Source organism: Gordionus sp. m RMFG-2023, chromosome 2 (assembly GCF_954871325.1).
Source record: "Gordionus sp. m RMFG-2023 chromosome 2, tfGorSpeb1-WG-v2, whole genome shotgun sequence".
Lineage (NCBI taxonomy): Eukaryota > Metazoa > Nematomorpha > Gordioida > Chordodea > Parachordodidae > Gordionus > Gordionus sp. m RMFG-2023.
The window spans coordinates 41,996,408-42,011,208 of NC_088776.1; the positions used below are offsets into that span (position 1 = coordinate 41,996,408).

Consider the following 14,801-nt stretch of genomic DNA (forward strand, 5'->3'; position numbering starts at 1 on the left):
AATATTGGACGGAAAGTCTTGTGGGCTAAAAACCCCCATTGCAGACCTCTAGTATCTACCGTAAATATAATTTTTGATAAAATGCAAAAAACGCCTAAATTTGGAAGTATTATAAAGAATAAATTATGCTGACTTTGTGAAGTATACTAAAGTGGCAACTATAGGTAAAAAAGGGAGTACCTCAAAGTCCTACCCCCTCATCCGGCCTTAGTATGCAGAATCCGTAAAAATTATCTCACAATTTGAAAATTTTGATTTGGCAACCCTGGGTATAGACGACAAACCAACAGATAATTTAAATAATTCATTATAAAATGTTTGGCAAAATATAATATAATAAAACCAAGCCTAGCAAATAACAAAGCCCTTTCAATCCCAACAAAGTGGAAGATACATTTTATTTATTTAATTATTAATCAATACAATTACAAGTAAATGCGCTCGAATCTTCATCATCGACTTTTAATCGTTATTAATTTCGTATTTCGTCGATCGCGAAATATAAAAAAATTTATTTTTAAAAAAATTTATTTCCCATTTTAAATTATATAAAGAAATTAAAATTCACAAGTCATGGAAACATAATAAATGAACATATATAGCGCGATATTTGCAAAATATTTTTTAAAAAAAATTGTAAAGTAACATTTTATATATATCCTTTTGGAAACTGATAAATATTTTTGAATTTTATCATATGGTAATTAAATATTATATATATATTTATATAAGTAAAAATAAAAAAAATATATTGACTAATTTAAACGTAAATGTTATACATATCCAGGAAAGAATTACATATTTTTAAGAAATATAAAAAAATTAACATGCAAAAATTAAAGAGAAGGCGCTCAAAAAATTTGATTTATATAAAGTGTTTTCACCGTTCGATTTAATGCATGTTAGTGGCGAAACATTATAAAAGTGTCAAATTTTTTCATCATTTAAATAAATTAGGAATTCGTATCATGTGATTCATTCGTAGAATATCATAAATATGTTACGGTTGATTTATTTGGTCTCCTTATTATCGAAGCATGTATGATAATACATAATATGAAGAGATCCAAATTATGACGTAAAGCGAAAAGTATAACTAACGATTTTGGAGATGATAGGCTTCTTCAAGACTCAAAAACCCCACAAGATTATGAAGAAAAAGATATATCATTTTTATTCAGAGCAATGGTCAGTGCACTCCGGTGACTCTCATTAGGTAAGCTAGTCAATAGAATATCGTAATACTCACTCATATTACTATCACCAGGGATTATTAAAGGTTTCAAGACATCTGCCAAATATTCAAACAGCATAGGGTAATCTTCCAAATGGTCTTCGACTGCAGTAAGGTAAGAGGCCATTGCCTGAATCACGTCTTTTAAAACAATGCAGTTGGCATTCAAAAGAGCGGAAAGGGCTGCACCATATTTGTGTCGCTTTGTCAAGGGTTGATCAAACACGTGATTGAAAACGGAAGGAATGGCTAGAACAGTGGATAAGTTGAATGCGAGGCAAGCTTGAACTAACTCTATATTCTGGTCGTTAGAAAAATATTCAGTGAGAATATCATTGAAGGTAACATCAGAAGGAACGATTGAAGGGGTAGGGGGAGAAGCCAATGGTTTATCAGTGGAGAGGCTAAGCAGAGGGATAGGTGCCGCACTTAGTAACGTGTTTGGCATACTTTTAGCGAGTTTCCATTTTTTGGGAGCCAGCTTCATTTGTTCAATAGGCGGATTGGTCTGCCTTGGGACGATGGAGGAAGGTCTACAGGCTAGGCTCTTTGTTTCCTCTGGCAAGTTAGTGGCTGCAGTGAGGGGACTAATGGATCGAGGTTTGCTATACATTTTATTATTTTTGATATAATGTTTTTTGGCTGTAGCAGCTGCCGCTATTTTATTGCCTTCCTCATTTTCAAGGGCTATCTCCTTGTCAATCTGCTCAAACGTTTTAGGAACTTCTTCATCTCTACGAGGCACCCAATCGTTATTTTTTAGCTCTATGATATCAATGATCATAAAACGAATCCGAGGGGGAAGTAAATTCTCCTGCACTAAATCTGAAAAGCTTAAAATAAGGTCGTCTATTAAGTGATCCTTCTGTACTTTATTTCGGTCAATGTAAACTTTACCCGCAAAACGCAGAAGGTTGCATAGGCCTTCATATGCTAAGTCCGTTTTGGTTTTGAAAAGTGTATTGACACAATCGCTAAATATTTTGTCACTGATAAGGGCATGTTTGTAAAGTTCGCTTAGGAACTTGATATTCCCTAGATAACGGTCCTGAGTCTTAAGCAGATATTCATGGTAATCTTCCTCCAGGAATCGCCGTTCAGTCTCATTTGTAGCCTCCTCAATTTTTTTATTCCATTCCTTATCTTTGATTGATTTTAATTCTCCATCTGTGTAAAACTCCTTCTGAGACATATTGAGCAGCACAGACATTGGTTTGCAAGTTGTGACATTGCAGAGATTAGCTAGAATCTTTGGGAAAAGGTATTTTTATTTAAAAAATATAATTAGGTTTACATAATAAAAATAAAATTTTTTTAAATATGATTCTGATTCACATTTTATCTAAATTAATTTTTTTTTGAATTTTCATCCTCGAAAAAAATATAGAAATTTTAAAAGCTTATAAATTTTACTAAATAAGTTCAAAAAATTTTTGTTTGCATTTTAAAAGAAAAAGATATGGCGAGACAGGCCACACCTTTTCTTAATTTATAAATTATAAAACAAGAGAATTATTTAACAAAGTTGATATTTCAAAAATCAAACATTGGTGATTAATGGGTTAATGGCTCAGTTGCTTCAAGTTATGACTCAGCTTATGTATCACAAGTAATGGGGTAATTCAATCTCAAACAAATGATATTCTCCTGACCCCATGGGATCTGGATGCAACTTTATATACAACCTAAGGTACAAGTAACTAAAGCAGTATAAAAATTTATTGTAGCTCATATATTTTTTGAGACATGAAAGGTCAAACTTTAGAAAATGACATCAAAAAATTAAATATTTGGGTAATTTTATGACAAATCGACTAAAATAACGTGATTTTCAGACGATCATTTTTAAAATAAATGAAACTTGGCACGAAGATTAAATAGATTGTATATTTTATACAAATCAAAATTTTAATGCTCTAGCTCAAATATATCTCGAGTTATGGACCTTCAAAGTTCGATGAGAGCCTTTTTCTCTTTTTTAACGAAAATTACTCAAAATATTTTTAATCGAAAGTAACAAATTATATATCATTTTGTAGCACTCAAAATTCTCATTCAGAAAATGCAAAAATTACTTTAAAATATATTTCAATGTCATTTTATTACAGGTAAAACAAAAAAAAATTATTTTGAGAAGGTCCTAATATGAAACGATGAAGCTCACTAAACATGTTTTATACTTAAATATTAAAGTAAAAATATTAATGGAGAAAATAAGAATTTAAATTTTATTTAGTTTTTTAAAATCTTAGGAATAAAAAATTAGGGCTCTGTCGATATTAAAATTGCATGTTTATAAATGTGTATATTGGCACTAGATTGGCAGCTAATTTTTTATGCATAAACATATTGGAGTATCGATATAACATTAAAACTTGTTATGAAACAAATTATTATAAGGAAACGTGAGAATTGGTAGATCAAGAATTTGTTCTGGATCAGATCGGCAAAAAATTGTTAAAAACCGATCCAAAACATAGGCTCATTTCCTTTGCCGATGCTGCTTTAAAATATTTTTGTTTGATAAATTATTTAAAGTTTTATTAATATTCCAAGATTGTTAAGCATTAAAAATTTACTGCTTAACTTGTATAAATTCTGAGATCAGATTTATAACCATATGATTTTAATATCGGCACAGCCCTTACATGTGTTTAAAATAATGAAATTTACTAAATATGTCCATTACTAATATATTTAAATATTAATAATAATCAAGTAAATAAGAATTTAAATTGTATTTAGTTTTTTATAATTTTAGGAATAAATTAATTAATATATAGAGGGTGCTATTTTTAGAATAATTATAATGTTTTATAAATAAAAATATCCATTTTACAGGGTTTCCCATTCAAAAAAGGAAAAAAGTCGCAATCAAAAAAGGAAAAGTTTCAATCATAAAAGGAAAAGGTCCTATCAAAAAAGGAAAAGGGTCAATCATAAAAGGAAAAAGTTCAATCAAAAAAGGAAAAGGTCTAAACAAAAAAGGAAAAGTGTCAATCAAAAAAGGAAAATTACCAAAAAGAAAGGTAAAAGTCTAATCAAAAAAGGAAAAGGTCCAATCAAAAAAGGAAAAGTGTCAATCGAAAAAGGAAAATCCCCAAAGGAAAATTCCCAAAAGGAAAGGTGTCAATCAAAAAAGGAAAATTCACATTCAAAAAAGAAAAATAGTAATTTTTTTAAATTTTTTTTTTCTTTCTTAATTTATTTCTAAATTTTTGCGATTTCTTTACGATTTTTTCTTACTGTATCTTTTCTCAGTTTATTTTTAACTTTTTGCGATTTTTCTTTACTTTTATTTTTCTTACTATATCTTCTCTCAATATATTTTTCTTCTCATTTTTGATAATTCTTTTGTATTTTTAAAATAAATTTATAAATTTAGGTTCATTTTTTTAACAATTCTTTACGTTTTTTTTACTGATCTTTTCTCAATTTATTTCTAACTTTTTGCGATTTTTTTTACTTTTATTTTTCTTACTGTATCTTCTCTCAATTAATTTTCCTTCTCATTTTTGATAATTCTTTTGTATTTTTAAAAATAATTTATAAATTTAGGTCCATTTTTTAACAATTCCTTACTTTTTTTTCATCATACATACAATATTCTTTTTATGATTTTTTCATTGTAATCTTTTACATACATTTCTAACCTTTTTAATCTCTTTATTTTTTTCAGCTTTTCTCAATGATTTTTCTTCTCATTTTTGATAATTTTAAAAATAAGAATTTAAAAATGATTATATTTTATTAATTTACATATCGTTTGGTATTACAGTCAAGCGTATTTAATTTTAAAAAGGTACACTATAACCAAACGATTAATTTAATTTAGCAATTGTTATTATATTATCTGCCAAAAACATTAAATACAATTTTAAAAAATAATTATCAAAAATAAGAAGAAAAAAATTTAGAAATGCTCAAAAAAATAAAGATTAAAAATGACTTAAACAGATTGAAAAGGTTAGAAATGTATGTAAAAGATTACAATGAAAAAATTATAAAAAGAATATTGTATGTATAATGAAAAAAACGTAAAGAATTGTTAGAAAAATGGACCTAAATTTATAAATTATTTTTAAAAATACAAAAGAATAGTCTGAGAAGAAAAATAAATTGAGGATATAGTAAGAAAAATAAAAGTGAAAATCGCAAAAAGTTAGAAATAAATTGAGAAAAGATCAGTAAGAAAAAAACCTAAAGAAATCGCAAAAATTTAGATATAAATTAAGAAGGAATAACAAAAATAAATAAAAATTGACAAAAAATTTTAAAAAATTACTATTTTCCTTTTTGAATGGGAATTTTCCTTTTTTGATTGACACTTTTCCTTTCCTTTTGGGAATTTTCCTTTACGATTGACACTTTTCCTTTCTTGATTGGACCTTTTCCTTTTTTGTTTGACACTTTTTTTGATCGGACTTTTTTCTTTCTTTTTGAGAATTTTACTTTTTTAATTGACACTTTTCCTTTTATGATTGACACTTTTCCTTTTTGATCGGACCTTTTCCTTTAATGATTGAAACTTTTCCTTTTTTAATTGGGACTTTTCCTTTTTTGAATGGGAAACCCTGTATATTATAAATAAACATTATAATTTCTATAAAAATTATTATATATATTAGCGTCAATGTGTTTTGTCAGGCAATGTGTTATTTTTACTACTTTAAATCATTTTTTGAGAGCGCTTTTTAAATTTAAAAAACGGATTTTACAGGAAATATATTCTATCATGTTTGGAATAACTGACAATTTTGCTGTTAACCTTTAAGCCATTTATAATTTATATATATGGAAAATCTAATATAAATTATATTAAGTTTAAAAATTCATGGAAAAATTGTCTGAAATTCATAGGGTAGGTATTACAAAAATGTTGGAATACATTTCCGGAAAATCAGATTTTTAAATTTTTAAAAACGCGCTCAAAATAGGATATAAAGTTGTAAAAATAACACATTGACACTAACATATACACTAGAAATTTTTTAAAAATAAGACTTTCTACCCTAATAAAAGGAAAATATATTATAATTATTTTTATAGATAGCACCCAATTGATTTTTTATCCTTAAAATTATAAAACTAAATAAAATTTGGATTATTTTCTACGTTAATATATTCGCTTATATATAAATATATTGGTAATATTATTTGATTTGATGAGTTTCATACATCTTTATAATTGAATTTTTTATTCCAAATTATAAAAATTAAATTTAAATTCTAATTTTTTCCATTAATAATTAATATTTTTTATTTATTTGTAAATATACTGCCAATACACATATTTCACGAGTTTCATCATTTTAAATGTGGCACTTTTCAAAATATTTTTTTGTTTTACCGGAAATACAATGACACTGAAGATATTTTAAAAATAATTTTTGCATTTTCTTAAGGAGAAATTTAAGGGCTACATTTATATTTTAGATTCGTTAAAAGAGAAAAATGTTCACATCGAACTTTGAAGGCCAATAACTCAGGATATATTTGGGCTAAGACATTAAATTTAGATTTATATAAAATATACATTATAATTACTTTACTAATTTAAACTACATATGACTTTATTATCTCGTTGTATAAAAAATATCAATAATGTCAATCATCATAATAATATATTATATGACGTTTATAACATTTAATATATTATATCGTATTTATAACAATTACCAAGTTTCATTCATTTTCAAAGGTCGACCAAATCTCTGGTCAATTTATGGAATTACCCATTTACTAAAAGACCGAATATTAAATAATAATTTAAATATAAAAATAATGTGTTAGAACCGAAGCCAGATTTACAAGCCAAACTCAAAATATTTTTAATGGCTTATTTAAAAAAAAAATAATGACTTCTTTCTCAGAATTATCAATTATTGACAGTTATTAATATTAGAATCAATATTCAAACTAATTTCGCTTTAAATTTAACCCCAATCATTTAGCATCTGACAATTTCATTTTTGATCAAATTTTTATCAAAATTGAAAGAGATCAGTTGAAATGTTTGATCAGCCATTTGAGGGCATGGCTAAAAGCTTAATTTAAATTATAAAATCGTATTTAACTTTAAAAGATGATTTTAAAAAAATGTTTTTTTTAATTTAAAAAATTAGTAACATACAGTGTTGTGCAGATTTAATTCAAAACATTTCCATATTTTTTAATTCGTTTGTAAATAAAATTATTTAACTTGCAAAAATTATAAGAATATATAAATATGTTATTTAACAATTTTTTGTCAAATAATTTTATTTCCAAATAAATTAATAAATAGGAAATGTTTTGAATTATCTGCACAACTAGTAAAAAGCTCATTAAAAGGATTTAGAAAATGTATTAAGTTTATAATTTTTTATAACTTAGTGGGTTTTGAAAAAACACTTTTTTCAGTAAATAAACATTATTTTTAAAAAATGAGCAGAATCATGTTTAGCTTTTCAAGAAGATTCAAAAAATAATAGTAATCATTTTAATAAAAAAATTATAATTATCGAAAAAAAAAATTTTGCACCATCAATACATTTAAAAAAAATGAAAGCAGAATCATGTTTAGCTTTTTAAGGAGAATTAGAAAATGGCCGTATTCATTTTTTTAAAAAAAATTAAATTATCAAAAAAGAAATTTTTTGACTAAAATATGCGCCACACATTATTTTTAAAAAATGAATGCAGAATCATGTTTAGCTTTTCAGGGAGATTCAGAAAATGATGGTATTCATTTTTTTAATGTGTTTTTTCAAAAGCTAATAAGTTATAAAAAATTTTAAAATATAATATTAACATTTTTTGATTCCTTTTAAAGCTATATATGATTCTGCATTCTATTTTATAAATTAAACTTCTTTGATAGAGGGTGCCTAGGGGCGCGTATTAAAGTCATGTAAAAAAAAAATTTTAAAATTTTACTATATTTTTTTAAATTAAAAAAAAACATTTTTTTAAAGGGTATGACTAAAATACGCGTCCCCGGTCAAACGGGTTTAATTTATATAATATTAATAAAAAATATTATTTAGCTTTATAAGACGATTAAAAAATGTTTTTTATGATTTAAAAAAAAAATAATTATTTTACATCAAAAAACTACGCGTCCCCGGTCAAGATACAATTTATTTTAAAAAATAAAAGCAGATTCATATTTAGCTCATTAAATGAATATAGAAAATGTTTTTTATGATTTAAAAAAAATGATAACTTAATAAAATTTTTAAAATATTAATTTTTTACATAAAAAAACTAAGCGTCCCTACGCGTCCCCGGTCAAGATACATTTTTTTTTAAAAAATAAAAGCAGATTCATATTTAGCTCATTAAATGGATACAGAAAATGTTTTTTTTATTTAAAAAAAGTGGTAACTTAGTAAAATTTTGAAAAAACACTTTTTTTTCATTTTTTGACTAAAATACGCGTCTTTTATAAAAATGAATATAGAATCGTGTATAGTTATTCAAGGAGATTCCGAAAATGGTATTTATAATTTTTTATTTAAAAAAAAATTAATTTTCGAAAAAGGGATGTGAACCCGGACCCGGAGCCTTCATATTTTGGCTGAACCCGAACCCTTTTAAAAAGTGGAGGGTTCAAGGGTTCAGGGTATTATAAAAAAATTTCTAACATAAAAATTTAAATAATATAAAATTTTTATAATTTTATTAATTTTTTCGTGGAATCATTTATTATATATTAGCGTTTTTTCGTTTTTCTTCTGGGACTTCATTTCATTTTATTTAGAGATATACCATGAATTATTTTATAGTGTAAGTAATAATATTTTAATTGTGATAATTTATTTGCTCTTATTAGGAATACTTTGAGTATTTTGATTTGAAAGTGAAATATTTGGAATTTTTTTTAACTGCAAGTAATAATATTTTATAATTATATCTTATATAATAACTTTGTTTATTTGTTTTATAAAATTTTATTAAGTGATTATTGTGCTATTAAAAATATGATTTTTTGCCAATTAAATTTAAATTAATCAAAATAAATATTATCATATTATTTTATTTATGCTGCATCCAAAATGTTTTGAAAAAATCTTAAAATTTTCACAAATTAATAACAAAACACTTTGGACACATTTAAGCTTTAAAAAAATTAAAATATTTAAAAATGCTTGATATGATTATAAATATTTAATTGTATTTATTATTTTATATTACCTTTCAGTTATTAAGAACCTATTATTTGATAATAGTTATATTTAGATCTTTTATATACTTAATTAATATATACTATGTTGTAAATAATTATATCAATATTTTATAAACAGTTGGGAAAACCAATAATCCTATTTTGAAAGATAATCTTTCCATAAATATATATAAAAATTATTATATTTGAGTTAAATAAAATTGTGATAAAAATAATATAATTTTCCAGCATCTTTTAAATTATAATTTTTTATTTTTACCAGATTATAATTTATTAAATTTAGCCTTTACAGTTAAAATTTCTTTTTCATTAGATCATAATTCAAGTTTTGTTTTTTCTTTTTCCTTCCAAATTTTCCTATTTTCTTTAGAATATCTAATTTTTAAGTCATTTTTGCACCAAAGGTTGTGCACTCTTATGCTTCCTTAATTATTTTGACACTAAAATATATTAGTATAAAAGTCTATGGGTATTAAGATAAATTGTACATTCTTTTATAAAAATTTGTGAAATTTTTATAAATATGAAAAATGAAATTGAACACTATTTTATTTTTACATTAAAAATAGATTATGTAATTTTTTTCTTCAAAATTTATTTATATTTTTAAGATTTTGGATGCAGCCTTAATAAAAAAAATATTTCTATGTGTCTATACTTTTAAGTTTTAAACAAATTAAATTGTTTTTTTAGTGTAAAATTAAAAGATATTTTGTCAGAGTATTATAATACAACTAAAGGGGATTCTGAGTGCAAAACCTGCCACATAATGATAAAAGGTTCACACAATACTAACCTGGAAAGACATTTAAAAAGACATCATTCTATAATCTTTGAGGAATATTTAAATAGAAAAACCAAATTTTTGGAAGAAGACATTGTTAAAAAGCCTACAGTCAGTATTTTAAAGAAGAATGAAAATAATATTAAAAAATTTTGCTTAAAAAAAGCATTCATATTCAAATGTGTGAAGAGATATTTATGAATGTTTTAGTTGAACTTGTTACAATAAATGGAAATAATCTATCTTGACCGGAGACGCGTAGTTTAGTCAAAAAATGAAAAAAGTGTTTTTTCAAAATTTTACTAAGTTACCACTTTTTTTTAAATAAAAAAAAACATTTTCTGTATCCATTTAATATGCTAAATTTGAATCTACTTTTATTTTTTTTAAAAAAATGTATCTTGACCGGGGGACGCGTAGTTTAGTCAAAAAAAATTTTCGAAAATAATTTTTAAAAAAAAATTATAAATACCATTTTCGGAATCTCCTTGAAAAACTATACACGATTCTGTATTCATTTTTATAAAAATAATCTATCTTGACTGGGGACGCGTATTTTAGTCAAAAAATGAAAAAAATTGTTTTTTTTAGAAATTTTACTAAGTTACCACTTTTTTTAAATCAAAAAAAACATTTTCTGTATCCATTTAATGAGCAAAATATGAATCTGCTTTTATTTTTAAAAATGTATCTTGACCGGGGACGCGTGTTTTTCTAAGTAAAAAATTAGTATTTTAAAAATTTTACTAAGTTACCACTTTTTTTTAAATCTCAAATATTTCCAATATCAACAACCATTCAAATCCTCCTATAAGTATTCTTTTGCATTTCCTTACTAAAAATTGTTTTTTTTTAATTTAAAATTGTCCTCAACTCACCATAATGTAATTAACTTTCACTGTAATTCTAGGGTATAGGCTCTTTTGTTGTCCCACTCCCTTTTAAATAAGCCTATAGAGGTATAAGTAATGTTTTTCGAAATGTTGCGCCTACAAGTACATGCGGCTTGCCCACAAACGTGTGGAGGGCTCCTCATATTTTGACTTTTATACCTAAATTAAATTAATTCCAATAAGATGGAAATGAGGAAAACCTAGCGTAGCTCTGTTGCATTCAACACTAGAGGGCATATGCGCTATATATCACGTATCACGTAAAAAACATTTTCTGTATCCATTTAATGAGCTAAATATGAATCTGCTTTTATTTTATAAAAAAAAATGTATCTTGACCAGGGACGCGTAGTTTTTAATTTAAAAAAATAATTTTTTAAAAATTTTACTAAGTTATCATTTTTTAAAAATTTTACTGAGTTATCATTTTTTTTAAATCATAAAAAACATTTTTTATATTCATTTAATGAGCTAAATATGAATCTGCTTTTTTTTTTAAATCATAAAAAACATTTTTTAACTCATCTTATAAAGCTAAATAAGATTTTTTATTAATATTATATAAATTAAACCCGTTTGACCGGGGACGCGTAGTTTTCGGAGACGCGTATTTTAGTCATGCCCTTTTTTAAATCATCTTATAAAAAGCTAAATACGATTCTATATTAATATAATTTAATTTTCCACCCAGCCTAATTTATTTAAATATAGAAAAATTTAATGGGACTGGCCATGATTTGCAAATCTCTATATCGCATAACTTGAGTAAATGTAGTCTCATATATTAAATAATTAGCCATAAAAATGGTGACGGTTTTATCTGGTAAGGATTTTAACGAATTAGAGTATATAACAATATTAAATCTTACCTAATTGGATGCATATCATAAAAAATTACATTAGAGATATGAGCAATTATTTTTTATGCTAGAAAGAGAATAAAAAGTTGCAAATAATAAAATAGAAAATTAAAGTGAATATAATAAAAAGGTTTTAAAAAAACCTTTAAAAAGTTGGCATAGGCATCTGCATAAACAGGTTCCAGAAGGGCCTTATTGAAAATAACACCAACCACACCCTCTACCCTTTCATCTGTAGTGATAAGCTTGTTCAACTCTTTGAAATCTTCCAGGAGTATATTGAAATTGTTGGGGGCCATTTTGTTGAGTATTGCCTTAACTTTGCCAATGAGTTCCTCTGTGATAAACATTTCTGTATCCATCTTATGTTTGCGTTGTTCCAAAGATTTCCAAGCATTTTCCGATGAAGAACTTATATTTGGGGGTTTCTTGTACATAATATTGGTGTTTCTAGTAGGAATATTTTGGTTGTATTGATATCGATAATCATGTACTGGTATTTTTTTGTTTATGTTAGGCATGGCTTGATTGTGGACAAAAATGAGAGGGTAGCTTTTTAGTATAGCAGGGCAATATACTGGATCTAATGATTGCCCAATGTTGATAAGTTCTGGAATTGAATATTTCAAGATTTTTGGTTGCATGTATTGACTTAAAGAATTATCCAGGGAAACATTAGGTTCCGGTATGATAATTATACCCTCTTTGTCAATATTATTATCTTCATTTAATTCAATATTTGAAGAAACATTATTACTTACATCAATATCCATTTGATCTTCAATTTCAATTGAATTAGGTATGAATTTAGTATTATCCATATGAACTGGAGCATCTTTAGCTGGTGATAGCAAAATTTCATTATTTTGTATTTCATTATTTTCCAAGTCATTTTTATTATTATTTGATGGTTTTTCTTCCATATTTAATTCAACATTATTGATTGTATCCATTACAAAATCTCCAACATTATCACTATCATTTTGTTTAGCATCATGTGGTTCAATGGCTTCTGAACTATCAAATTCATTTTCTTCATCTTCAGGGGCAAATGCTTTGCTAGTAATTTTATTTCTAAATTCATTTACAGAACTTCTATCACTGTAGTCTTTTGCCAATTCTTGAGGTGTGTAACTGTCACCTGTATCTGGATTTACTATTAAAATTTGAGTGGATTTTTTAACAGTGTTTACAATATTGCTGATTTTGTTGTAGGCTAAAGGAGTGAATAAAGGACTATTAGTAATTGATGTATTATGTGGAATAATGAGAGATGTAGGAAGCCTATTTGTGGAATTGCTAATATCTGATGTATTCGAATATTTTTTAACTGAAGATTGTTGATTAGAATAAGGGACAGATTGGTTTATTGAATTTTGTAAAGTTAAACCCATCTTCAACTGCATATTTTTAGATCCATCAAGAGGCATATGAGGTTCAGCTGGGCTATTTGGCAATGGATTAATCATTTGATTTGGTGTGATGGATGACATGATATTAGATTCATTAAAAGCCCCCATTGAAGGTGTAAAATAAAAGGACACCATATCAGATGAATAATTTTGAGGGGAATACCCAATCGCTGTTATATTTGAGGTCATTATAGCAGCTTGAGGAGGCATATTATTGATGGGTGGATTGTAAAAGTTTCGGGCTATATTAGGTTCAATTGATGCATTGGGATTAGAACTTGTTCTAATTAAATTTTGATTGAGTTGGGTGATGTCAATTATGTTTGAGCTAAGGGTTGATGCCATTGTATTTGAGTCATTAATTGTAGCATTGGGTTCTATTGTATTGGTGATTGCAATGTGTTGTGACTCACGATTGTTGGATGATGATGGAGATGAGGGCATAGGATTATTGTTGCTAATGCTTGATAAAATTTCTGGTTGAAGCTGTGGTTGCCCTATTAAGTTTGAATAAGAGCTTTTTATGGGAACCATTGTGAAACCCTGATGATGTGTTGTTGCTGGCAATGGTGAAGCCCATAAAATCTGTTGTTGGGATTGTGGTGCTAATGGCATATGATGTTGAGATGGTGGGGCCAAATATGAGGGCAGAGAACAGGCCACTACATAAGGACTATTGCCTATCAGGGGAGATGCTGGGAAAAAGGCAGCCTGGTGGTGAGGTCCAGCAAGCCTGAAAGCTCCAGTGTTTAACTGAAAATTGATGTTGTTGTTCAAGTTGTTTACATTAGATGTTAAACTATTCAGAGCTCCATTGTTATTATTGTTGTTCCTATGAGTAGATGAAGGAGCAGGTGATGCAGGGGTAGCCTGATAAAAAAGGTTGGCATCGTAGTGGCCAGGAAGGCCCCCATTTAAAACTTGGTTTACAATGGCGCCATTATTGAGCATGAATTGACGTTGATAGGAAGAATTAACTAATGCAGGTGGTAGGTTGTTATAATAAAAATTAGCTGGTGCACCATTGTGCTGTAGATGAGGTTGAGGGTGAGAAAAAGCTACAGGATGAGGATGTTGAGGTGTTCTCTTTATCTTCTTGTCATTGATCATGATGACTTTTAAGGAAGAAAATTGATTTTGCAAAGATTATGGTATAAGAATAAATATTTTATATTTTATTATAAAACTAATGAATATTTTGTTACTTAATTTATTACATTAATTTCATAAATACATATGATTAATCTATTACAATAAAATACCTATGCTAATAAAAATTCTCTATGTTATTGCAATAAATGTCATTTAAGATTATTTACCATAAATTTCATTACGTTACTAGGCAGAATATTACAATATGACAATATATATAATCTATTAAGGATGTTAAGGTTTAAAAAAATAGTAAATAAAATTTTAACAATATTTTTAATTGGCTGATATGAACG

At 26.2% G+C, this 14,801-nt stretch overlaps 1 protein-coding gene across 2 annotated transcripts; it reads right to left on the bottom strand.

The window, feature by feature from the left end:
- Positions 1–446: 446 nt before the first annotated feature.
- LOC135923178 (uncharacterized) lies at positions 447–14,801 on the bottom strand. 2 transcript variants are annotated; one of them, XM_065457778.1, is made up of 3 exons: positions 14,673–14,801; positions 12,085–14,468; positions 447–2,483 (listed from the first exon to the last, which is right to left on the bottom strand). In XM_065457778.1, exons 2-3 carry the CDS (start codon positions 14,461–14,463, stop codon positions 1,149–1,151), a joined length of 3,714 nt encoding a protein of 1,237 aa, XP_065313850.1. In that variant the 5' UTR covers positions 14,464–14,468; positions 14,673–14,801; the 3' UTR covers positions 447–1,148. The 2 variants fall into 2 exon arrangements, with proteins under 2 accessions (XP_065313850.1, XP_065313851.1); XM_065457779.1 differs by having other exon boundaries at positions 14,616–14,678.